The sequence below is a fragment of the Ornithorhynchus anatinus genome, chromosome 2, assembly GCF_004115215.2.
Source record: "Ornithorhynchus anatinus isolate Pmale09 chromosome 2, mOrnAna1.pri.v4, whole genome shotgun sequence".
In the NCBI taxonomy this organism is placed as follows: Eukaryota; Metazoa; Chordata; class Mammalia; order Monotremata; family Ornithorhynchidae; genus Ornithorhynchus; species Ornithorhynchus anatinus.
The window spans coordinates 33,203,532-33,229,360 of NC_041729.1; the positions used below are offsets into that span (position 1 = coordinate 33,203,532).

The 25,829-nt window shown below is 46.3% G+C and overlaps 1 protein-coding gene across 3 annotated transcripts in view; it reads right to left on the reverse strand.

Annotated features, from left to right (window-relative positions):
- Window positions 1-3,603: 3,603 nt before the first annotated feature.
- LOC100080510 (CREB binding protein) overlaps window positions 3,604-25,829 on the reverse strand; it is a 189,986-nt gene continuing 167,760 nt past the window's right edge. For all 3 annotated transcript variants that reach the window (XM_029058424.2, XM_029058425.2, XM_029058423.2), the window contains 8 exons: window positions 22,559-22,709; window positions 22,131-22,277; window positions 21,265-21,378; window positions 20,585-20,750; window positions 20,015-20,182; window positions 12,274-12,435; window positions 11,090-11,371; window positions 3,604-9,012 (listed from right to left, as the gene is read on the reverse strand). In XM_029058424.2, the coding sequence (XP_028914257.1) occupies window positions 6,772-9,012; window positions 11,090-11,371; window positions 12,274-12,435; window positions 20,015-20,182; window positions 20,585-20,750; window positions 21,265-21,378; window positions 22,131-22,277; window positions 22,559-22,709 (3,431 nt within the window). In that variant the 3' untranslated portion in view covers window positions 3,604-6,771. The remainder of the gene's footprint in view (window positions 9,013-11,089; window positions 11,372-12,273; window positions 12,436-20,014; window positions 20,183-20,584; window positions 20,751-21,264; window positions 21,379-22,130; window positions 22,278-22,558; window positions 22,710-25,829) is intronic.

The window sequence follows — 25,829 nt, forward strand, 5'->3', positions numbered from 1 at the left end:
ATCCTTTAATTCCTGAGGTCATCATTTTCAGTATCTGGCAAGATTCCCCAGGCAAGTCCCCAGTTGGACAAACAAGACCCACCTGGCTCCTCAATCCACCTGTGGTACCGTTACCTCTCCCCCCTTTTTCCTTGGTTTTTTTCTGCACGTTCCCAAGTCCTCTCAAAAGTGCATTCTTTTTCAAAACCCATCTTTCCATCCTTACGTTGCCCTTGGGACAGGCATGTATATGACCCGTTCCGTTATCCCTGTTTATATAGGACAGAAGGAAACGGGGAGGCTCCCAAGATGGATGTGAATGGATCAGGAGCCTGGGGCAGAATTCTGAAGCAAGGGGAAGAGGTCCTCATCGGTTTGGCATAGACGGGACCCTTCCTGGGTGACGGAGAGAGGACTTACCACCGGAGCACCCCACAACAGCTATCAGGGCGGCACAAAAGTATTGATTGTGGCATTTCTTAAGCACTTACTATGTGCCAGGCACCGTACTAAGTTTTGGGGGTGGAGATAAGCAATTGGGTTGGACAAACTGTCCCACATGAGGCTCACAATCTTAATTCCCACTTTACAGCTGAGGTAACTGAGGCACGGAGAGGCTAAGTGACTTGCCCAAGGTCACAGCAGACAAGTGGCAGAGGAGGATTAGAACCCAAGTTCACGAGATGGCGGGTGGTGGTTTATTTTTGGAACACTGCTCTAGAAGTCACCGGGGATTAGCACGACGGTGACAGTGATAATAATAATGTTGGTATTTGTTAAGCACTTACTATGTGCAGAGCACTGTTCTAAGCACTGGAGGAGATACAGGGTAATCAGGTTGTCCCACGAGAGGCTCACAGTCTTAATCCCCATTTTACAGATGAGGTAACTGAGGCACAGACAAGTGAAGTGACTTGCCCACAGTTACACAGCCAAGTGGCAGAGGCGGGGTTCGAACCCATGACCTCTGACTCCCAAGCCCGGGCTCTTTCCACTGAGCCACGCTGCTTCCCATCCTAGAGGGCTTTTGACAAACCGATCTGACTTGTTCTGACAAATTTGCCGGTACCAACAAAATCCAGTTCCCTGTGGTTTGAACTCAAAGACCTTGTGAGAACTCTTCAAGGGTGAGTTAGGCAAGAGTCCCTAAAAGTATTAAGGGATATTTTGCCGGTTAATTGCACTCAAGTCTCTCCCGACGTGGAGGGCGTGTTCTTGCAAAATCCACATTAAGGAGACCTCACAATCTAGTACTCACCACGTCCAATACCACCCGCGGATGCACAACCCATTTCTTCTGACACCGAAGCGCCCTGTATTCCAAACAGGTGTGTGATGGCCAAAAATTTCCCAAGTTGCTCACAAGCTCTAGCCCAAACCTTTAGTGAAAACATGTGCTCTGGCACAACCGAGTGCATTTTCCTCATCTTCCTTTTGAGCAAAAGCAAAATAAATTTTTTGAAGGGGCTTGGTTTATGACATCTCCTCAGCCCCTAGGCTCGTGGCTACTAGCAGATTTTTTTCCATCCGATTACATGTTTACAAATCAAGATTTTCTCTACCAAAGTGACTCAACCAACCAACAGTGCACAAAAACGAATCGGCATCAATTCCCTCCTTCATAAGGCCCTAATCACTACTCCGTTCGGCCACGTTTGCAAGCTTCTTCACAGGACTCGATAAAAGCTTTCCTTCCTAACCCATTTTTCTCTTTTGCCTGCACCTGACCACAAAGAAATTCTCTTTTGACACTCATCAAGAGCGATTTCTCCTTCCTAGGAACATCACCTCCTCCATCTATGTGCTCAATCTCAGTTCTGCCCACTTTGTCATCGATAATCTCTTCCCTTCATCTGGCCCAGGCTTTTTCAACACTGGTGCTCATCTGTACCTCCAGCTTTAAGCCAAACTCTCTTCTCATTCACATACAACTTTACTGAATTTTCTCTATTCTTCCTTCATCTTCCCTACGACAGCTACACCTCAACTCCCTACAATGCGGCCTCCTATTCTGACAAATCCTTTGCCCCGATCACGAGCATGGACTGCTCTTACCGGATTTTCCTTTCCAAAATGTTCCGTACACAACCACAAAAATCTTCTATTACAAAGTCTGCCAAATTCACCGTCACCCTTAAGCCTTTCCCGCTCCGTCCTGTGAATTTCTTAATCAAATGCAAACTTGTTTCAAAACTTTGCACCAGCCATTCCACTTTACCTGCCTTCTTCCACTCCTAGCCCGAGCCTTTAGCTAACAGTTTGTGGCCTCAGATCTTTAGCCCAAGCTGTCCAGGGTGAATGAAACGATCTCACTCTCCTGTTTTCCATACCACAAACCTTCCTTTAAATTGCAATTCTTCTCCTTTCAACCTCCGCCCTTTGCTGACCTCCCAGTACAATTTCCAAACCATTTCTTTCTTCTAATAAGGTCACAATACTTGGAAAGTAATGATAATAATGATAACTGCATTTATTAAGCACTTACTGTACGCCAAGCCCTGTACTAATTTCTGGGGCAGAAACAGAATAATCGGGTCCCACGTGGAACTCACAGGATGAGGGAGAACAGGATGTGCTTAAGATGTTGAATTAGGTGCTTGTCTTTCTCATCTATAAACTCCTTGTGGCAGAGACTGCGATGATTTGTTAAAATACTCCCCAGCTCCGGGGGTCCCTAGCAACCTCGGGGTGCTCAATCGATCAACCAATCAATCATTCAATCGATCACTCGCATGCAGGAACAGATTTGCGGACTGATTCTTCACCTCTAATAAAGGAAACATTTAATATTTAAAAACTTCTCACAATTATTTGCAGAATTCAGCCCCAACCACATTCCTGGATTTTAAAATAGCCCTAAAATAGAGATACACAACCAGATAAGGGCACTGGTTCGACTGCATCACAGAGAGAAATGCTGCCATTTTTTAAGTAGCAGGTTCAAACCCTTGAAGATGGTCTCCAACTAGTCTTTTCCTTCCAAAAGGTACTGGGTAAATTTGACTCGGATGAGATCTAACCTTCCTCTTTCACTCAGTTACTTGACTGCACTTTACAACCCTTCTATGGGGGTCCCACTGATCCAAAATCGGTCAACTCCCCGGTCCAAGTCCTAGCCAAACGAACAGCGCTACAGACTATCATGGGGCCCTAAACCTCGGTCTACTATCTCCAATTATCAAAATAAATGATTCTGGTGCACTTCTCTGCCGACCCACTTCTTTGTGGCACTCTGGTGCATTTGGAAATTCGCTGTTCTCTCCTCACTGATTGATTTAAAACTATGATTTCAAGAAAATAGTTGAATTTTCTTTCCCACAGCAGGATGTTCTTAATTAAATTTTGGCCCAAATACGTCGTGCTCAGCTCCGATCTCCTTGGATCCATTTTAGAGTAGGTGGGATCATCAGAGGTCTACCCTAGCAGCACAGCAGTACCAAACCCCCTCCACCTCAGGCTCCGCAAGGCAGGAGGTTCCATCTATTTATTCAGATTGAAAAATGCTAACCTGGACGTTTAAAAACAAATACACTGGAGAACTCAATTCAGTGTCCTCACATCCTGCAAAACAAAGGCTAGCTACTTCTAGTTGTTCTAGCCAATTGGAACCATCCTGGAATCCAAGCAGTTTTACCAGCTTTTATTATAAACACCAGCACATTTCAAGTTTCCTCTTTTTGATCACAAATATAGGATTTTTTTCTCCTTTTAAGTATACAGCATGAGACAAAGCATCAGGGCTTTCCAGCTTTCTTACAGCAATTTCCTTCTGACAAGCCGTGGGTGGGTGTCCATTGACCACGCCCTCAGCCCCAATCTTTTAACATCTCGATTGCTTCAAACAGTTGCATGGGATGAAGAATCCAAAGAGGTTGAAATCGGTACAAATAGTTTTGAAATCCAGAAAAATTTAAAACAGAAACCCTCTTCACTTAACAAAGGACAAAACAGTTGTGAGAGTACGTTGCCATAGCGCAGTATGGGGTTAAAAGTCCCCTCAGTTTCACAAGTCCTGGACTACAAGCATATCTGGTGTTCTATCACACTGTACCACTAGCAAAATGTAGTATGGGAAGGGATTAAGTAAACACTGATAAGCAAGCTAAGCATCGATAGCTAGAAACTTTTTTTTTTTTTTAAAAAAGAAACCAAAAATGGATCTCTGGGTTTTTGAGGACCTGTTCTGGCTCTCGAGGGACGAAAATCGGTTTCGGGATCTATTGGTCTACATCATCGAAGTCCAAGTAATAGTACCGCGGGATAAACGCTGACCGTAATTTCACGTTCTCTTTTCGGAATGTTTCTTCAAATTAAAATCTGCATAAACAAAGCAGTGATTTGAGTGCGTTTCCCCAAAGGTGGGTGCCACCAGGAAGTTTTTTGGTTTTTTTGCGGGGGGCTGGGGGAGCATAGTTCTAATATCATGAAAATCCCTCCGATCTAAATCCCATTTCATTCAGGGCCAGGAATAAGAGGGGAAAATGATATTCAAGTTAACAGCCAAAAAGGGTACAGCTGACGATCGTAAATCAGTCTAGCTTGAGATCTCCCTCCCTACTGGTAATCCTCCTTGGCAGATGAACGCCCCCTCTACCACAGTCACAGAGCCAGGTGGCTCCCTGATCACCAGAGAAGCCGAAAAATAAGGCTCAGGGGAAGTGAACGACCTCTTGGGAGTGGGGGGGGAGCGGGATTGCCCCCAGGGGTCGGGGTAGCCCCCCTCCAACTCTGCCAAGACGACGATCGGAGACCTGTCCTAGGATTACTGGACGCCAAGTAGGAGCTTCCCAGTTTCCGGCGGCGGCGTGCGCGGGGGTAACCTGGCGGGTTCTGGAGGACGGCGGCGGAAGCAGGTGAGCCGAACTCAACCCCACTGCGCCCCGACTACTGAGCTCTGAGAGAGAGCTACGGAGGCGAGGCCCGCTCAACCGCCCCCCACGGTCACCCGTTCCCCGCCGCGGGTAGAGATCCTCGGAGCGCCGGCGTTCCTCCCGTCAGCCGGCCGCGGGGATGTGCATGAAAGTAGCCGTCTCCCCCACGCCCTCCCAAGGGATTTGGGAAATCACGGAACCCGCCCGCTCCAGACTCCCCCGACAGCGTCGGAGACTGCCGCGCTGGTACTGCCGGACTCCTCTATTTGCCCGAGCCTGGGACCTCGCTTACCCCGCTCGGTTTCTTTTAAGGCGGGGGAAGGAGTTGGTCGGAAAGTTGGAGCCGAAGGATCTGAAGAGGAAGCAGATGGAGAGAGAGAGAAAAAAATATTTCCAGGCTGGTTTTTTGTTTGTTTTTTTTTTAACAGCGACTGCTATTAACTTGACCCAGAACGCTTCTGGACGGAACCCCGCCAATGCTAAATGAAAGGGGATCTAGATTTGCCTTGCTTCGATCTCTTCTCTCCAAAGAGACGCTCTAGAAAAGCGGTGCTTCTCCGTACAGGGACGTCGTGTCCCCACTACCAGTGTCCCAGGCTGCTTCGGTGAGTGAATGACCAGGACCGTGTCTTACAAAGAACAGAAGCCAAAAAAATATATATAAATAAATAAAAACCTTAAACATTCTTACATGGATTTTAAAGAACAGAATACATGTTAAAAACTTCGGTAATTTATATCAACTTTAAGCAGTACTTTATATACAATGGGGAAAAAAAAGACATGCATAGTCCAAATACAATGTTGAAAACAGCATTTTCATAACAAAAAACCCCACACACTAAGTGTTAATACCATGTACATGAATTCAAGAAGGACCACCCTTTTTGTCTGTTGCACAGTTTATTTAACAACATGATATATAAGTAAGAAATGAGTTGATATTTTACCATTCTATACAATGATTGAATCTTCTTGAATTTTCTTATTTATAGTAATTATAGAGCTTGCATGATTTACACTAGAATTGCTTTTCCTCATTTCAAGTTTCACATAGAAGAAAGAAAAGACTGCTTCTTCTCTATTAAAATCAGCACGGCCTAAGAGTGATCATCCCTATTTTTTCATCTAAAACCAGTTTTATCAGAGAAACAAAGCAACAATTTCTACATCTGCAAGACAAGGAATTTGGCGTAAGCCATTGTGTGTGTGTGAGAGAGAGAGTGTGCGCGCGCTTGCCCGTGCAAATGCACACTCGAGAGTCAATTCCTATTTTGTCCAGGGGTAATACTTGGAACGCCTGCAGAGTTCACTATAGAAAAAAAAACCGACCAAAAAAAAACCCAAAACAACTTCCCGCAACATCTTCCAAAAGTTATTGGGGGTACATTATAATGTTGCATTATTTCAGGAAACAGTTTCTGAATATTATTCTTCTTTTCTCTTTTAAACACACGTTTAGTCTTGAAAATACAAATAAAAAATATGACTATAACTTGTTTATCCCATTAAAAAAAAAAAGGCAATGGGTCACCAGCAACGACAACAAAAAATAACTCAAACAAAACCACCCTCCCGCCCGCCCCGCCGGAAAAACAAAAAGAAAAACGAACAGACAAAAACAAAAAGGAAAAAAAAACAAAAACAAAACAAAACCAGAAAAAGAGACCGGATAACCAGAGACTGGTTTTAACAAAAAAATATATTCTTTGTATTGTTTCTTTAAACAGCAATTCATTCTTCCATGTGTGGGAAGGAGCAGGTCCATCCAGGATTTATAACCAACTCGATGTCTGGATTTTCAGTACAAAACGTCCAAGAAGGCGAAAGGGGAAGGAGGAGGAGGAGGAAGAAGAGGAGGAGGAGGAGGAGGAAAAAAACCAAAGGGAAAAAAAAACCCCAAAGCGATGCTCCCACAATGCTACAAACCCTCCACAAATTTTTCTAGTGTGTCTCCCGTGGTGTCACCGACCAGAGATAACTCACTGGCCAACGCACTCCTGTTCGGGGTGTTGAGCTGTGGAAGCATTGCACTCTGTTCCGGATTGCCCAGGTGTCCCTGATCCATGGAGCTGGCCATGGTTACCGCGAGTCCCGGATGGGGGGAACCAGTCTGGGGCGAGACGTGATGCGGCGAAGGCTGGGGCTGTATCCTCGGCGACGGGCTGGAATGTGGCGGCTGGGACTGGGGACGTGGAGACTGGACGGGAGCCGGCGACCGCACCTGGCCGCCGAGCGACGTGCCCATCTGCTGGCCGGGGAGGTGGGAGGCCGGCGGCTGTCCCGAGAGCATGTGCTGCTGTGGGCTCAGGGGATTGGGCTGCCCCGGGGACCCCATCTGCTGCTTCATCTGTTGCTGCTGCAGGATCCGCTGCTGCAGGGCCTGCTGGATGTTGGAGGCGCCATCCGTCCCCAGGCCCGCCTGGCCCATCTGGCTCATCTGTCCCATTTGAGCCATCTGGCCCAGGGAGCCCCCCTGGATGGCGAGGTGCTGCTGCTGCTGCTGCTGCTGCTGCATCCTCTGCTGCTGCATGGCTTGGGGGTAACCGCCGGGGCCCTGAGGCTGCTGAAACTGGCTGTGCCCGGCCAGCCCCGCGGCCAGCCCGGGAGCTCCTTGCTGCTGCTGCTGCTGCTGCTGCTGCTGCTGTTGCTGCTGCTGCTGCTGCTGCAGGAGCTGTCTTCGAAACATCTCTCGGTACTGCGGATTCATGCCGGCCATGCCGGGGCTGTGGCCGGCGTTCATGATGTTGATCGCCTGGCCCTGAGGAGTCAGGCCTCCCAGGCCCGGTTGCTGGGGAGGGACGCTGGGTCTCTGCACGCCCGTCTGCATCGCGCTCAGGTTCGGCAGACCGGGCTGAGCGTGGACGCCGGGCTGCTGCATCCCGGGCTGCTGCGGCTGGATGCCGGCTTGGGGCTGCATCCCCGGCTGGTTGGCCACGTATTTGGCCGTGCGCTGCTTTATGAAAGCCGCCATGAGTTGAGGGTTGGACTTGAGGATGTTCAGGACCTGCTGCTGCTGCTGCGGCGAGCTGGGCGACTTGAGAGTCCGCAGCAAGTCCTGCAGGGCGTTGGGAGTGATGCTCCGCGGGGGCTGCTGCACCCCCGGCATCCTCGGCCCCGCCACCGCCTGCTGGGTGGGCAGGGGCATGACGGGCCTCTGCAGTCCCGCCAGCTGCTGCTGCTGCTGCTGCTGCTGCTGCTGCTGCTGCTGCTGGGCCAGCGGCGCCGGCTGCCACGGGCCCGGGGCCATGCCGGACATCACCGGGCCCGCCACCGGGCCGGGCCGGGGGACGTTCAGGCCCACCGGCTGCATGGGGTTGACGGGCCCCACGGCCGGGCCCACCACGGTCCCGGGCCGCCCCGGGGGCAGCCCGTTATTGATGCTGTTGACGCGGTAGATCTGCTGCTGCTGCTGTTGCTGCTGCTGCTGCTGCGCCGCCTCCCGCTCGATCTGCCGGGCCGCCTCCACCGCCGCGGGCGGGGGCTGGGCCGGGGGGGGCGGGGCCGCCGCCTGGGGGGTCGGCTTGCCGGCGGAGCCCGGGGCGGCGGGCTGAGTCCGGGCCACGCCGGGGAAGCCGGCCGGGGACATGCTCGCGGGCGAGGGCTGGGGCTGGGGCGGGGGCTGCGGGGTCTGCGGGGTGCTCGGCTGCTGGGTCGGGGTCCCGGGGGGCGCTGAGGTAGGAGAAGGCAAACTCTGCTGAGGCACGTTGCGGGTGTTCATGGTGGCCATCCTGCGGCGCATGAGCTGGGCCTGCTGCAGGCGGTGCTGGATCTGCTGCTGGCGGAGCTTGTGTTTGATGTTCAGGCAGAACGGCACGGGGCATTTGTTCTCTTGGCAGTGTTTGGCGTGGTAGCAACAGAGGGCGATGAGCTGTTTGCACACCGGGCAGCCGCCGTTGGTCTTGCGCTTGCAGCCCTTCGTGTGCTGGACCACCCGCTTCATCTTCTGGCAGGACGGCAAGGAGCAGTTCGCGTTGCGACACTGGCAGGCGTGGACCAGCGACTGGATGCACCGCTGAATGCTCAGGCGCCGCGATTCCTGGGGACTCTTGGACTGCTGTTCTCCTTGGCTGTTGCTCTCGTCGTCCAGGCCCAAGCCCCACTTCACCATCTTGTGGTCGTGACTCTTAGTGTTGTAGCAGTTGATGCAGAGGTCGTAATCCTGAAACCGAGGCACAGAGACAAAATGAGCCGCGGGGTACCGCGTCGACCCACCCGAGGAGCCGGGCTGGCATCGGAGCGGGGCGAGGAGGAAGAGGGAGGGGACACTCACATACTCCCTCTCCCTCCCTCTCGCTGCCTCCAAAAATTCTGGGCATGAATCAGGAGGCTTTGTGCTATTTAAGAAGGCCCTCCAACGATAACAATAATAACAACAACGGTACTCCTTAAGCACTTAAGCGCTGGGCGGGATACCAGCAGATTGAGTTGGGCACAGTCCCCGTTCCATGTGGCGCTCACAGCCTCAATTCCCATTTTATTCATTCATTCATTCATTCAATAGTATTTATTGAGCGCTTACTATGTGCAGAGCACTGTACTAAGCGCTTGGGATGAACAAGTCGGCAACAGATAGAGACAGTCCCTGCCGTCTGACGGGCTTACAGTCTAATCGGGGGAGACGGACAGACGAGAACAATGGCAATAAACAGCGTCAAGGGGAAGAACATCTCGTAAAAACAATGGCAACTAAATAGAATCAAGGCGATGTACAATTCATTAACAAAATAAATAGGGTAGCGAAAATATATACAGTTGAGCGGACGAGTACGGCGCTGTGGGGATGGGAAGGGAGAGGTGGAGGAGCAGAGGGAAAAGGGGAAAATGAGGCTTTAGCTGCGGAGAGGTAAAGGGGGGATGGCAGAGGGAGTAGAGGGGGAAGAGGAGCTCAGTCTGGGAACGCCTCTTGGAGGAGGTGATTTTTAGATGATTTTAGGTGATTAGGTGATGATTTAGGTGATTAGGTGATGATTTTAGATGATTTTTAGGTGATTTTAGAATCGAGGGGAAGTGAAGTGACTTGCGCGGAGCAGACAGGCGGCAGAGCCGGGATTAAAACCCGTGACCTTCTGACTCCCGGGCCCGTGCTCTATCCACTACGCCACGCTGCCTCTCGGGCGGCCGGTAGCCGGGAGTATCAACCAGTCTTGATTTTCGCTGAATACTCCGGTCATCCCGTAGTCAAAAACACGATCCTCCTCCGCGGAGGCTACCAAGCTCACGGCATTAACGCCGTCCGTCCCAAACGACAATTATCCCAAGGATGGAGAGCGGGTTAAGCTCCCCCAACTGGACCATTGGGCAGCCCACCTGGAAAATCCATCCCTTCTCCATGAATCTCTCAGAACAGGAGGAGTCAGGAGTGGGAAGACAAACTGATCACCAAACGGTAAAAATCTCATCGGATGCACATATCCGTGAGCGCCGATCATTCAATCCGTTAATTGAATGCCGTGAGTGCCGTTCATTCAGTCAGTGCCGATAAGTTAATTGACATAAGCGAAAAATACACTCTCTCTTCCAGATATCTCTGGAGGCACTGAGAGTCGAGTTTTTCCCTGTGACGGCATTTCTGACACTGTTATATGAGTAAATAATCATATAGTAAATACAACAGTAACAGTAAATAGAAATGTCCACATCTATTTATGGCGCTCACCCATCAAGTCAAACTTTTCCGCTTTGTAATAATGATAACTCTGGTATTCGTTAAGCGCTTACTATGTGCCAGGTGCTATACTAAGCGCTGAGGTGGATACAAGCAAATCGGGTCGGACACGGTCCCTGTCCCACATCTCGATCCCCACTGTAGAGAGGAGGGAACTGAGGCACCGAGAAGTAAAGTGACTTGCTCAAGGTCACGCAGCAGAAAAGCGATGGAGCCGGGAGGAGAACCCATGACTTCTGAGTCCCAGGCCCGTGCTCTATCCGCTACACCACGCTACTTCCAACGCAGTACTGACTACACTGGAAACTCGGGAAACCCGGCTTAGGAGCATTAAACCGGGAACCGGACAGGATCGGAGCAAAGTTACTTGGCTGCCAGGGCCCGGCCCCGTCTAGCGCACTCCGCCGCTCCCCAGGGCTGAAATCAATCCCCAACAGGAAGCTGCTGTCAGAAATAAATAACGTTCTACTGGGAGGAAAAGGAGGAAGCACGAAACCAGAGGAGCAATTGAAATTTGGCAGGGAAGCATTTTGAGGTAAGAGAAAGGAAGAGACGGAACCCGCACACTCACCTCGCAGACCGTGCAATGCCACCTCGTCTCCACGTGATGTTTGCATTCATTGCAGGTGTACACGAATCGGTCTTGTCCTTGAGTGTGGAGCTCTACCAACATGCAGAGGGTAGACCACTTGGAACGGCGTAGTGAGGAGAACTCCCAGTGCTTGTCTCTGGCTAAAGTAAGGAAGGCATCCCGCCCGTCCATTAAATCACAGCTGAGTAAAGGATCTGGGTCCACGATGGGAGGCAGAGTGTTTATTACCGGCCCTGCGTGGAGGTGAATCACGAAGAAGACCTGCAGATAAATGGGAAGTTTAAAAAATGAAGCCACACGTTTTTCATCTGAGGCCACCATTGTCTGGGCTAAGCGATAAAAAGTCAATTATCTATGAGAAACAGGCATCGGGCCTCGGGGGCTTAAGCCCTAAGCCAACATTAACGAGATTTGTGTTTAAATCCACACTCCGCTGCCAGGCTGACTTGCGGTATTTCACTTAACTATCCCGAACTCTAGTTTCTTCTCGAGACAGTACGCCTTCTAAAGGCGTTTATGGGGCTGAATTGCTATAAGGCTGCAAACATCTGGAAAACAGACGAAGCTAAAAAAAATTCCCCAATCCCCAAGAATGAAAATAGGGGACTGCTGTACGATATGGGGAGGAAAGTAAAGGAGGGAGGGGGAGGAAGGGGGAGGGGACCCAACCCTGGTGATTCCACTCTCCCCTGGAGTTTGGGGGTGATTGCAGGTCAGGTGGGGGAGCTTGAGGGGCTGCTCATCCTGAGAACGTGTGTGTGTGTGTGGGGGGGTGTCAAGTCCTCTTTAGTTGCCTGGGTGGAGTCAAGAGTGGGAAGGTGATACAGTCTGTCCATTCCGAGAGTGGGAAGGTGATACAGTTTGTCCATTCCGACCTTCCCTCCCATTCCCACCTCTATCAGCTTGAGCAGCTGAATCCTTTCAGCAAAACTTTGGTACCCTTGTCATGCCATTACAGAACATAATCCTAAACTTGAGGGCAACAACCTCATAAAAATACAGCCTGTTTGGGGTTCTTCTATTGATCACCACCTCACGATTTCTACCTGCCAGTAGCACATCTGGCAACGGAGAATTCTGAACCCTGGCTGGAGCAGAGAGTAAGTTCCACGTTGTCGCTGCTCAAAAAGACCCCACTGTCCCAAGCCAGGTGGTGTCTCTACCTCTTTGTGCTTCTCCATGGTGGCGTAGAGCTTCTGAGACAAGTCATTGGACACATTGGGCATGCTGGGCTTCTTTTTGTTGGCTCGGCTAATGCTGCTTTTATTCTTGTTGGTTTTCTTGTTGTTCTTTTTCTTGGCGTTCTTGCTATCACCCTGGCTGCCCTGCAACAGTGAAATTATATAGCGATCAGACAAACGCAGCTCAGATTTCATCTTTTCGCTGGTGGTTCAGCGGGTAGAGTTGCACCTTCTAAAATAGCTGCAACGTATTAGACGCAGGTTACGCTGTCAGACTCTGGAGGGATAAATGAATGGAATCTACAACTAGGGGAGGACTTGGCAAGTAAATGAAAGCAGAACGGATTTTTGAGTGTTTCATTTCAGGTCCTCCCAACTCGCCCGACTCCGTCGACACCACCACCATCTATTTCAGCTCACATGCCCACTCGATCGCTGTATCCCGCCGATTCTTCCCACAAAATATTTTATGGATCTATCCCTTTTTCTCCCCTCAAAGAGTGACCAACTTGCTTCCATCACTCATCACATCATCAGGAGACTCCAGTTTTCAACGTCCTTGCTAGGCTCACAGTGTTCAGCCTCTCCCCCTTAAATCCACGGGCCACGTATTTCACCTTCAAGAAGTGTCCCGAGGGTATGCCTCGTCTCAAAACCCTCCGGTGGTCGCCTTCTCACTCCCCCAACAAATGAAAACTCCTAACCATTGGCTTCAAGGCTTTCTAATATCTCTCTCCAATTTAGAGAAGCAGTGTGCTCAGTGGTAAGAGCATGGGCTTGGGAGTCAGAGTCATGGGTTCAAATCCTGGCTCAGCCACTTGTCAGCTGTGTGACTTTGGTCAAGTCACAACTTTTCTGGGCCTCAGTTACCCCATCTGTAAAATGGGGATTAAGATTGTGAGCCCACACGGGACAACCTGATCACCTTGTAACCTCCCCAGCGCTTAGAACAGTGCTTTGCACATATTAAGTGCTTAACAAATGCCATCATTATTATTATTATATACCACTCTCCTCACTAAGAGCTGGGCCTCCCAATTCCCAGACTAACAGCCTTTCATTAAGTCATGCCACCTTCCACGTGTGCACAAAATCAATCAATCAGTGGTATTTACTGAGCGCTTATTATGTGCTGAGCACCGTACTAAGCACTGGGAGAGTACAGTACATCAGAATTGGCAGACACGTAAGGCCGTATTCTCCCCTCGGTCTAGCTCCTGGAAAGTCAGGACAATCACTGAAACGTAATTTCATCGGCACACAGCACCAGCATTGTCCTTTACACTCAACTAGACAGCTTTAAATTGGCCCAGAGAGAATAATAGGGGATGCAGAATAAATGCAATTTTTACCATCTCCTAACCAATTTGGGAGATAGTTGGGAGGAAAACACTTTGTGTTTTAGTAAACATTTTGGACTTGTTCATACGGTGGTTTGAAACACTCAATCAATATATTTCTACATCGTCTCTATTACACTTTGGAAGTTACTGATTTATAAATGAGGTATGACATGTTTTTTGCTTCTCTGAGTCAAACAAGGCTCCTGAGGAGACTCTGAGCAGATAGCGAGGTCATGACAAGTAGGCACACTGCTCTCCATAGCAGTTGGGAGTATCCAAGAGGCACAGAGCAGAAAGCTAGATGTGGGGAGTACAACTGGGATGGCTCATTCAGCAGACGGACTGGACAGCATCAGAATGAGGCTGAGGGCAGAAATGGAACTACTCCTTAACAATGATTTTTTTTTTTCTGAAGTTTTGGATTTGGGGAGCACAGAATTGAAGTGGTGGGCAAATTAAAACAGGAAAAAAAATCAGGTTTTATTCTGCATTTGAGTAGATGCCTACAAAAATGATAATATATTACTCAAACTAGGTGAAGGGCCAAAAACCAAATACCTCCCCCTCACACCCCCATACAACTCTCTTATTTTGAGCACCAGAAACAAAAATTTACTTTGAAAACACAATCTAGGGATCTGAAGGTGTCACCCAGGCCCTTTAAAATGTTGAGGGCAAAAGTAGCAACTCTGAAAGAAAAGCACATAAATATCTAATGAAACACTCGGTCCAATTCCAAAGGGTTTTCCCCCTTTTACATTTGGAATAAAGACATTTCATTTAGAAAACAGATTTTACATTGAGGAATCTGTTTTCTAAATGAAATGTCTTTATTTGAATCTGAATACAGATTTCTCAATGTATTCAATCAGTTCTTCCAAAATGCGTGTACTCATTACATAATTTGTAATCTGTCACCAAATCCTATAGGTTCTACCTTCACAACGTTGCTAAAATCCACCCTTTCCTCTCTAACCGAACTGTTACCATGCCGATCCAAGCTAGGATAAGTGCTTATCCTAGCCCGCCTTGACTACCGCATCTGCCACCTCGCTGAGCTTCCGGCCTCCTGTCTCTCCCCACTCCAGTCCATACTTCACTCTGCTGCACGGATCATTTATCAATGGAAACGTTCAGGCCACGTCTCCCCACCCCTTAAGAACCTCCAACGGCTGCCCATCCACCTCTGCGTCAAACAGAAACTCCTTACCGTTGGCTTTAAAGCACTCAATTAGCTCGCCCCATTCATTCAATAGTATTTACTGAGCGCTTACTATATGCGGAGCACTGTACTAAGTGCTTGGGAATGTGCAATTGGGCAACAGATAGAGACAATCCCTGCCCAATGATGGGCTCACAGTCTAATCAGGGAGACAGACGGCAGAGCAAAATAGAACGAAACAAAAACAAGATAACATCGTCACGATAAATAGAATCAAGGGGATGCACACCTCATTAACAAAATGAATAGGATAATAAATAATATATGCAAATGAGCACAGTGCTGAGGGGAGGGGAAGGGGGAAGGGTGAGGAGTAGAGGGTGGAGGGGAACTACTCCCCACCCTACCCTCCTCCCCACCCCTCCTCCCCAGTAGGAGGGGAACTAGCCCCATCCTTCCTCACCTCACTGATCTCCTACTACAGCCCAGCCCCCAAACTCCGCTCCTCTAGCGCCAGCTTACTCACTGTGCCCCCACCTCATCTATCTCGCCTCTGACTCCTTTCCCATGTCCTTCTCCTGGTCTGGAACTCCCTCCCCATCCATATCCACCAGACCACCAGTCTCTCCACCTTCAAAGCAGTATTATGTCAATATCTCCTCCAAGAGGCCTTCCCGATTAAGCCATGTTTTCCCCGGCTCCCTCCCCCTTCTGCATCCAAATTTAGAATTTAGCACATCTGAAGGCTGGATAATAACGATGGCATTTATTAAGCACTTACTATGTGCCAAGTACTGTTCTAAGCCCCTGGGGAGATACAAGGTTATCAGGTTGTCCTAAGTGGGGCTCACCGTCTTAATCCCCATTTTACAGATGAGGTAACTGAGGCACAGAGAAGTGACTTGCCCGAAGTCACACGTGACAAGTGGCGGAGTCGGGATTAGAACCCACGACCTCTGACTCCCAAGTCCGTCCTCTTTCCACTAAGCCATGCTGCTTTTCTGATTCATTCATTAGTATTTATTGTGTGCTAAGTGCAGTATTCATCTTGGGAGCATTCAATAAAAGTAGAGGAAATGCCCTCTGTGAGGAGTTTACAGCTTCTAAAATTAGCTCTAAATGACCAGCCATGTTTTAATTATGCAACACTGTCATAAGTGATGAAGCATGCTAAATTTTGCCAGGCATTCTTCTGCCCCAGAACATCTACGTTTGGGTAACCAAATAATCTTCTACTTCCTGATCTTCTCTAGGAAGGCCTTGTCTATAGGTTTCTGAGGGACAGAAGCTGAGATGATTGGGATTCAATGGATTCATTCTGCTTTTAGAGATTTTGGTTCTGACTTCGCCAAGAGAAAGCTAACCAACAGAGGTGAAAGGCTAGAAAACCCGTGCTTTGAAAACTTGCGGTCTGGAGGATCAACACATTACACAGTTAAACATCTAACAGCAGACTGCTGACAAATTTTTCCCCTTGTCTGTGTTTCCAAAAAATCAAGCCAATCAGTTGTCCCTGATGACCAAATCCTGGGAATCTTAACCATTTAATCTCACCTTGAGATCTTCCTCACTGCCAGATTAAGAGCTTCTGGTGCTCTGCACAAAGTGTTCAATAAATAAAACTCATTGATTTTAAACTTTATTCCTACTCCTTTTCCAGGGTTTATGAAGTTTTACCTCTTCAATTGTATTCTGTTCCTCCTTTCCCCTTCCAAGATCCCTTTCTTTCTCTTCTATTATATGCTGCTTTTTTCCCCCTGCACCTACTGGTAAAACTTCCCTATTCTCAAGTTATCTATGTTTTTACACCTGACTGCCGGCAAATCATTCATACTAAAGGCCCACTGGGAACACAACACGGTATTGGGCATTAAGATTTTACAAATAAAAAAAATTTTCCATTAAAAAAATTCCAGTCAGGACTGGTAACCCTGACAGGCAACTCTTGGGCTCTTACACCCCTTCTCCGTGCCATATCTTCAGTTTGAAAGCAAAAAGAAGATCTGGGCAAATGAGCTTTTTAATCCATTCTTTAAAAAACCTATTCATGATTTAAAGCTGAACAAATATTAAATTGCTCTTTTTGTTTATTTTTAAATCGGATATCTGAGATTGTAAGCTCCTTGAGGGCAAGGATCCTGTGTACTAACTCTGCACAGATTCAGCACTTAATTAATACTACTGATTGTGAGGTGTACTGTGTGTCTGGGGGGAGGGGGGAATCAAGGATACAGAAACATGTAACATAGCAAAACTTCTACACTCAGTACTGATATTCACAGTATCAGCCTAATATCTATAAAATCTATCACTGCAACTCATGGAAAAAGACGCCTTTCATTGAAAATATGTTTGCAGGCACACTTTCCTGATTTAAGAAGCTTTCGGCTCTAAAGCATGAGACACTGCGACCTTGGGTAAGTCACTTTACTTTGTTGTGCTTCACCTCACCTGTGAAATAGGGATTAAGACTGTAAACCCCATTTGGAACATGGGCTGTGTCCAACTTGATTAGCTTGTGTCTGCCCCAGAGTTTAGTACAGTGCCTAGCACATAGTAAGCAAATACCATTTAAAAAAAACACGAAAAAAAAGACTATACTAGGTAGTACCTGGTTCGATGATGTCAGCCTGTGTCTAGCTAGTTTTTTAATGTATGAAAAGACTCCTGGGCAATTTTCCAGAATTAAGTAAGCAACATCCCTGCTTAAAGAATCTCCTTCCAACTGACCAGATGTTTTGATTTAGCTGTTCTTAAGCCTTTTTATCTTGTGACCCTGAAGAGAATCCCTAGAAATTCCCTATCCAAACCATCTTACTTCTCCTAAATCTCTGCTCCTTGTTTTCCTTCATTTAGTCCAGCAGAAACTAAGGGAGTGGTGGCAAAAAAGTGAATTTACCATGGAGGTGATGAAGACAAAAAGTATACATACAGCAGTGCCTTCAGGTAGTTAACTCCAAGTTTTGGTAACGGTGACTGGGGGAAGTTTACTTTATGGCATATGACCCTCCAATAGCATCAAGAGCTGTTTTAAGCACCTCCAGTCTCCTCCATCCCCCATTTTCAGAGGCACATAAGGTGCAGTTAGTGATTCTGCTGGTTTGGACACACGGTTAACCCATCTTTCTATATGAGCAATTGAAAACATTGTATTTAAGGAATCTGTGGTAATTGTTTTTAGAGACAAACATCCTTTTCACTTGAGTTGTCCATAAAGCTTGAAATATTACACTTTTCGAAAGCTGTACTGTTTACTGGTCCTTTTTTCACCTCAGTTCATAATTGTGGTGTATCTGAACAAGTGATCATGGTGCTCTTGTTGGTTCTCTTCTCCATTATAATACTTTATACAGTTGTTTGTTAATGGGCAGATATGAAACTACTATTACCTGCATTCAAGGGTGGAAAATAGTTTCTCCCAATCTCTCCCAATCACAGCTGGGTCACGAAGCCCTAAGGAGGCCTTCCCATGTTGACAGAGCAACAGCTGGGAAGCAATGGGTTCAAGAATCACTAGGCATGGGTTCATGTGGCCTACTGGAAAGAACATGGGACTGCTGATTCGGGGACCTGCTGGGTGAGTTTAGGCCAGACACTTAACCTCTCTGCCTCAACTTTCTCATCCCTACTATGCTGATTAAGAAGCTGTGAAATTTTCTTCAAACATATATTTAAAAAAACATCACCCTTTGAAGTCCTTAAGACATTAGGAAAAAATAAAAACACTCTAAAATTAAACTGTTCCTCAACTAGTTTTTCAATTTGTAGAGCTATATACTAAACTGGCCTTTCTGAGAGCTTTTCCCAATACCATTAGCTTACAGTGAAAGAATACTACAGTTGTTGTTCTAGGCTCTCTTTTGCCCTTTTGATTTTCAGAAATATACAGCCTGATGGGGGAAGACTAGAGGGTAAGAACCTAATCAATTTAATCCTGAAGGTGAAGAGGTGGGGAAGGGAGAAGATGTAACCATTATGGAGTAATTCCAGGGAAGGGAAGAAGGGGAGAAGCAGTGTGTTCTAGTGGATAGAGTCAGAAGGACCTGATTTCTAATCCAGCTCTCCCTCTTGCCTGCTGTTTGACTTTGTTACTTCTTTCTACCTAGTTATCTCATCTGTAAAATGGGACTAAGATTGTGCTCTGTCCGACTTGATTAGCATGTATCTACCCCAGACTTGAGGAAAGGACCTGGCACATAGTAAGCTCCCCTCCCAGCCCACTAAATAAAAAAAAAAAGGAGACCAGTACCCTTCCTTTTCTCATGTAGGGGCTAATCATGGTACTGGGCAGAGTTGCTTATCTCTCACACACATTCAGGTGAGAGGGAATTTAAAGGATGGAACCGCTTACTGGCAGAGTAGTTCTGTTCTTAAACTGCTTTTCCCCCACCCATCCCACACTAACCCCATGAGTTGTCGGTTCCATTAACTTAGTCCTACAACAACCTATTTCCCCTGGATTGATCGATTTTGCTGCTTCTATAAATTGGGAGAGGTTCCCCTAAAATATAGGCCTGGGACAACTGGTCCATACTATCCAGGAACGGGGTGGCCCTGGATGGCCTGCACCACTGTTGATTTTTCAGAAGCGCATTGGGTGTTCTGGGAGTTCTCCCCAAAAGCTATGTGCTGTGTTTGTTAAAAGAGTCTGCAGGAAACAGTGTTTTCCAAGAGAGCCAGAATCAGAGCTCGTTTTCTAGGGTGAGCTAATAAAACGATCTGAAAATGGGTAGAAAATCCCCTTTCCCAAGCAATGTGAAATTCCTTGCCTTAAAGGAAAAAATCATGTTCAGTACTTGTAAATGGTACAATTTGAATGTTCTGCAATGACATATTCATGGGACACGCTATTTGGACCTCAACTCAATTTCTCTGCATGTGGAAATTATTAATGCGGACAGTTAGAAGTGTCTTATGTGTTTAAAGCACTGCAAAACTAGAATTGGGTTTTTAAGCAACGGTATTGGCAAGTGACAAGCATACAACGGCTGAAGAGCCACAACAGAGTGTCCCGGAACCTACAGTCAGAAAAGATTTTACAGTGAGGGAAGACAGCCAAGATAACCGTATTAACGCTTTAATTCTGGCAAGTGCCAGATATCAAATTTATTTCTAGACAGTTTCCAAAATAAAGCTGAAGAGGTCTTGATGGTTTTTTAAACCTAAATCCCTCAAGCAGGATCTGGCTGGCAGGAGAGTAGCATGAGAAAAATATTACCTCGGTGATTTCGCTAGCTGCTGTACTCTCTTCTTTCTTCCTCTCTTCCTCTTCCTGTTCTAACTCCTTAATGCTCTCTTCCAGAACATTTGGCCAGAAATCACCCTCAAAATAAGGCAGCTCCTTGGCACTTGTCAGCCTGTCTTCAGTTGCCTGTTTGAAGATGTCCTGTTAGGTGAAAAACACCGATGAGAAATCAGAAGAGATTCCAAATCCTTCAAGTAACAAACATCCTCCTCAAAACTCCTGGCTATAAACCCTGATTTGCACCAAGGGGATTCAAAAACCTCTGTCAAAGATGACAATAATAATAACAGTGATAATAATACTAATAATAATGAGGATAAACAACATTATGACATAATGTCTCTCTGACAACAACTGGGCCTCCGTGGAACTGGTGGTACATTTTGACGGCATGGAAGCTACATCACAAAAATGGATATACGAGGCTTTAAAATATGTTTCACCTTTTTATCTTTAGCAGCAGCTCTTTATTGTAAGATCAGACAATGTATCAACACACTACAAAACTATCTTTATTCTGGAAGTAGAAAACCGCTTAAATACCTTGTAGTCATGAATGATTCGCTCAGCAAATGCCTTGTCCAGCATCTTTTTGTACCATTCTTGCAGGCGTTTGGGTTTCGGGATTTTCTGATCAGGAGGGTGGCAATGGAAAATGTAATCATCTCCTTCGCTTGGGGGACAGGCCCATATGTGTCCTGTTACGTACCTGAAGGAAAAACACTAGACTCATCAGGGCCTCAAATATTATATACTTTACAGTATCAATTAAAAAGAAAAACAATCACCTTCACCTTTCTCCTGGATAAACCATAATCCAGTTCAGAAGAGAAACTGAATGATCTCATGAAAGCTAAAACGTAGGAGAAAACACACAATCCACCTAGTTTAAGAAACTCCTAATATTATGATATCAACGATACCAATCTTTTCAAGCTTAATGAGCTTTGGAGACAAAGAGTAAAGGAAAATAAAGCAAATGCTAAAAGCCCTAATTATACTTCAACACATTTTAGACTATGGACTAATTATGATTAAGACATCGTGAAACTGTTTGAGAAGAGGTCCCCAGAAATACGCTTTTTGACCCCAATCAAGGTGATTTAAAAAATTAAGCAGAACAAATATCTTAACATTTCACAGTAGACCAAGACATTACACCGTATATCAACAAATGAAAGGCATGTTTCCATTTGTTGAGAATTCTTCCAACTGAAACTTACCCCAATTTCTTCACATATTCCAGGTATCCAATAAGGATTTCGTGATAAACAGCTGTTCGAAGACAACGTGGCCGGAAGAAATGAATACTATCCAGATAGGATATGTACACACGTCTAGGAGAAAACAATTCACTCAAGGTCAAGCATTTTCCTCCATAATCAGCTTAAAAAGAGAAAGCTTTTATAGGCTATGTTGGGCTCTAAACAAGTACAGAAACTACGCCTTTCAGGCTGCAGTACCATGTAAGTACCTGCAGAGAAACGTAATTTAGTACAATTCATTATTGCTGGATCAGCCATATCATTAAAGGGATGTTTACTGGTGTTTCAGGTATGGGGAGAAAATGACAACTCAGAGAAAGACAATGTTTGAAGATGGCATATGACGATGTTTTCTCCTCCCCACAATTCTTTACTGCAAAGAGGAAGTTTACTGGCAGTGACACTTCAAACCTGGAATTAGACAAAAAAATCCTCAAGCCCAACAAATGGTTTTTCACTCTTCCAAATGTTCAACAACTCTTTCTTTTCTTACTAATGCCATACAGATGATTTACCTAATGGTCAGAGAAATAGCCTGTAAAAACCGTATTTCCGCTGTCTCAAGCCATATTTTACATTTTGCTTGAAATCCTTTATCTTATTTTCTTTTAGACTACTCTAATTTTTTTAAAAAAATTTTTTCTAATTCAGATGACAATCTGGTTTGATTTTAAACACTCTAAGCATTGGGGCAACATGTTTTTTTCCCAGCACTTTAAACAGTGTGTTGAACAGAACAGGTACTTGATAAATATTACTACCAAACAAAATACGCATCAGGAATGTAAAATGAGGCAACTGAGAGAATAAAAATGAAAGGATACCTTGTGTTTGGAGGCGGACAGTCCGAGCCATATTCCTGTACATGCATTCCAAAGAAGCACACGTCCACCCCATCAATTTCCTCAAAAGCAAAGAGGGCTTTGGTTCTATAGGGGAAGGACTCAGACATCTCACCGGAATCCACAAACCTGTAAATTATAATGAAACTTTAGGTCTCTGCTTCAAAACAGAATCATCCGTCTACCCAGCAGTGCCATGATGTATTAGGAATTAGTCAGAAACACTATTTTAGGTATAGAACTTTCTGGGAATATCCAACATTCCATTACGACAAAAAACATTCCTATATAATCTTGGATGGGGAACACTAGCAAAAAGAGCCATAGCCATTTGAAGCCAGATAAATAACTAGGAAACAACCATCATAGAGCACAGAAAATGTCTTTGCTTTGGAGCAGGCAGAACCAACCTGGATTTCATTCCAGGTTTAACTTCTACCGTTTTATCAGAACTGGCGACTACTCTGACGAAAACCTCTCCGGCTTCAGGATGGTTCTGTCGCCGCAAAAATTTGTTAACTCGATCTTCCAAATGGTTCCCCAATCGGGTGGTCTGTAGCCCTACAAAGTAGAGAAAGAACAGGTAAGTAAAGATTATGAAGACTGTTTAAGCTTTCCAGATTCTCAGGTTGGGATTCAACGTTGTCCCTTCAGTTCAGCTCGTGAAAAGACGACACAAATTGAGTTGAACTCTCAGAACTTAATCTGAAATTGCTGCCCATAAGGATCTGATTTTTCAAAGCATAAAATGCAGTCTGATACCAAACTCACTAATAATAATAATAATAATGTTGGTATTTGTTAAGCGCTTACTATGTGCCGAGCACTGTTCTAAGTGCTGGGGTAGACACAGGGGAATCAGGTTGTCCCACGTGGGGCTCACAGTCTTAATCCCCATTTTACAGATGAGGTAACTGAGGCACCGAGAAGTTAAGTGACTTGCCCAAAGTCACACAGCTGACAAGTGGTAGAGCCGGGGTTCGAACCCATGACCTCTGACTCCAAAGCCCGTGCTCTTTCCAGTGAGCCACGCTGCTTCTCACTACAAATAGATGCAGCACCTAGGTTATCTGCAGCGTTCTAGAAATGCATTTCTAAAGGTCAGTGAAATGCAAGGCTCTTCACACAGACTTTGGGCTAAAGAGCCTCGAGGGACAAAAGCAGCAGTCACCTCATTTTTAATTGCTGAACTGACGCTGATGCCTCTTGGCTTTCACAGATTTAACTTCACTGCAAAATGCCCTTTCTCTGACAGGTTTCCTGATTTCAGCTCACTATCACTAGAGGAGCAGCTTGGCTCAGTGGAAAGAGCCCGGGCTTGGGAGTCAGAGGACATGGGTTCGAATCCTGGGTTTGCCACTTGTCAGCGGTGTGACTGTGGGCAAGTCACTTAACTTCTCTGGGCCTCAGTTCCCTCATCTGGAAAATGGGGATGAAGACTGTGAGCCTCAAGTGGGACAACCTGATTACCCTGTATCTACCCCAGCGCTTAAAACAGTGCTCTGCACATAGTAAGCGCTTAAATACCAATATTATTATTATCCAGAAGCAGAAGCCACCTGACTCTCTTCCTCCCATAGCCTACCCAGTGAAAAACAGAAGCTGCATGGCCTAGTGGATAGAGCACGGGCCTGGGAGTCAGAAGGGCATGGGTTCTAATCCTGGCTTTGCTCCTTGTCTGTTGTGTGACCTTGGGCAGGTCACTTCACTTCTCTGGGCTCAGTTACTTCATTTGTAAAATGGGGATTAAGACTATGACCCCAGTTTGAGACAGGGATTGTGTTCAACCCAATTTGCTTGTATTCCCCCACCTAGTGCATAGTACAGTGCCTAGCACATAGTAAGTGCTTAACAGATACCACACAATTATTATTATTACTATGGGTGATGTGATGAATACTGTTTCAATACCAGTGAACAAACCGTATTCCAAGACCTCACTGGTAATGATCCCGCCTTGCTATTTATAGTGAGAGATGGCATAGTACTCGAGGGCAATGATGGAACTATAAAAGTTGGAGCTCTCTTCAGTGTGAAGCGAAGGTGCTGTAGGCATACAGAAGGCTGGATAATGAAACTGCTCTGGAGATCTTCAGTTTGGCATGAAACCTGAGACCCTGTTGGCACTCTAATTTTCCAAAGGACATACTAAGTCTTCCTGATTCAGCTTTCTTCTTTGTCTAGCCTCGAGCTGTTAGACAGTGGGCTGCCCAGGTAACAGAATTCAGCAACAGCCTGCATATCTCTGCTGCTGATGGAGATTTTTAGATGCGTATAGGGGTTTTCCAGGGTTGGTATGATAAATCATCTGATCTTCACCGGGCAATTTCAAACTGTACTTCTGCTCGGTGGGTGACCTACACTAATGAGCCCAAGAGATGTTTTTCATCAACTTTATTATACTCTGCATGTGTCCAAACCTCCCATTAGCTAGCGTGTCCAGAGTTGACCACTATAATCGATCAATCGTCACTGAGAATTTACTATGTGCAGAGTACCGTACTAAGCGTTTGGGAGAGTACACTACAACAGAAGTAGGAGACATGCAACGCAACGGAAGTGGAGAAACTGGAGGGAGTTCAGAAAAGAAAGCTAAGAAAAGATGGCAGAGGGAGAGTTAAAGGAATTAGGGTCATTCTGTCTAGAATAAAATGCTTAACGATCACCTAAAAAAATTGTTTTCAACTTCAGGAAAGGTTTGGATTTGGAGGGCTGAGCAACTGCTCCCTACTTACCGGAGACTGAACTAAGGGAAATGAGGCCCACAGAGAGATTCAAATAAAATACAGTTGTTCCAAAATTCTTGATGACCAGGATAACTCATAGGAATGGGCTAACAGGGGAGGTTCTGGAATTTCCAACCCAAGGGACCTTTAAGAAATGATAGGCAAGCCTTTGCCTTGGGTGATTTATTCATTCATTTGCACAGAGATAAGGGGCTAGATCAGAAAAGATGAATCTCCTGAGGTTCACTCCGTTTCTCTTATTCTTCTGTACACTCCATTCCTTATCAGAACAACTAACCGTGAGCTTTTACAATACCGCTGCCATAACACTGCAGATTAAATTCAAGTCTGGTAAGATGTTTTCTGAAATGACAGAGGCGCTTTCTTGCTTTGCCAGTACATAAGCCACATGAAAGCTGGGGATTTCTGCTAATGTTTTGAGGTAATGCCCGGGCAAATCATTAGCGCACTTTCACTGTGAAGCAGTAATATTGCACTCAAACTTGCTGTGTACCTGCTTTCGACTGAAGCTGCCTCCTGAAAATGAGCATCTGTAGCAGTGATAAGGCATTAGTGCAGATTTCCAGCTTTAGAGAAAGCTAAAGGTGGGGAGAAGAACTTAGTCTGTCCCCACTATGAATTTGGGCTCCAGAAAAGGCAGGGAATGTGTCAGATTTATTTCTGACCCAACAAGTGACCAAGTAGAGTAGTTATACTGAGTAAGCAGCGTGGCTCAGTGGAAAGAGTCCGGGCTTGGGAGTCAGAGGTCATGGGTTCGTATCCCGACTCTGCCCCTTGTCAGCTGTTTGACTGTGGGCAAGTCACTTCACTTCTCTGGGCCTCAGTTCCCTCACCTGTAAAATGGGGATGAAGACTGTGAGCCTCACGTGGGACAACCTCATTCCCCTGTATCTACCCCAACGCTTAGAACAGTGCTCTGCACGTAGTAAGCGCT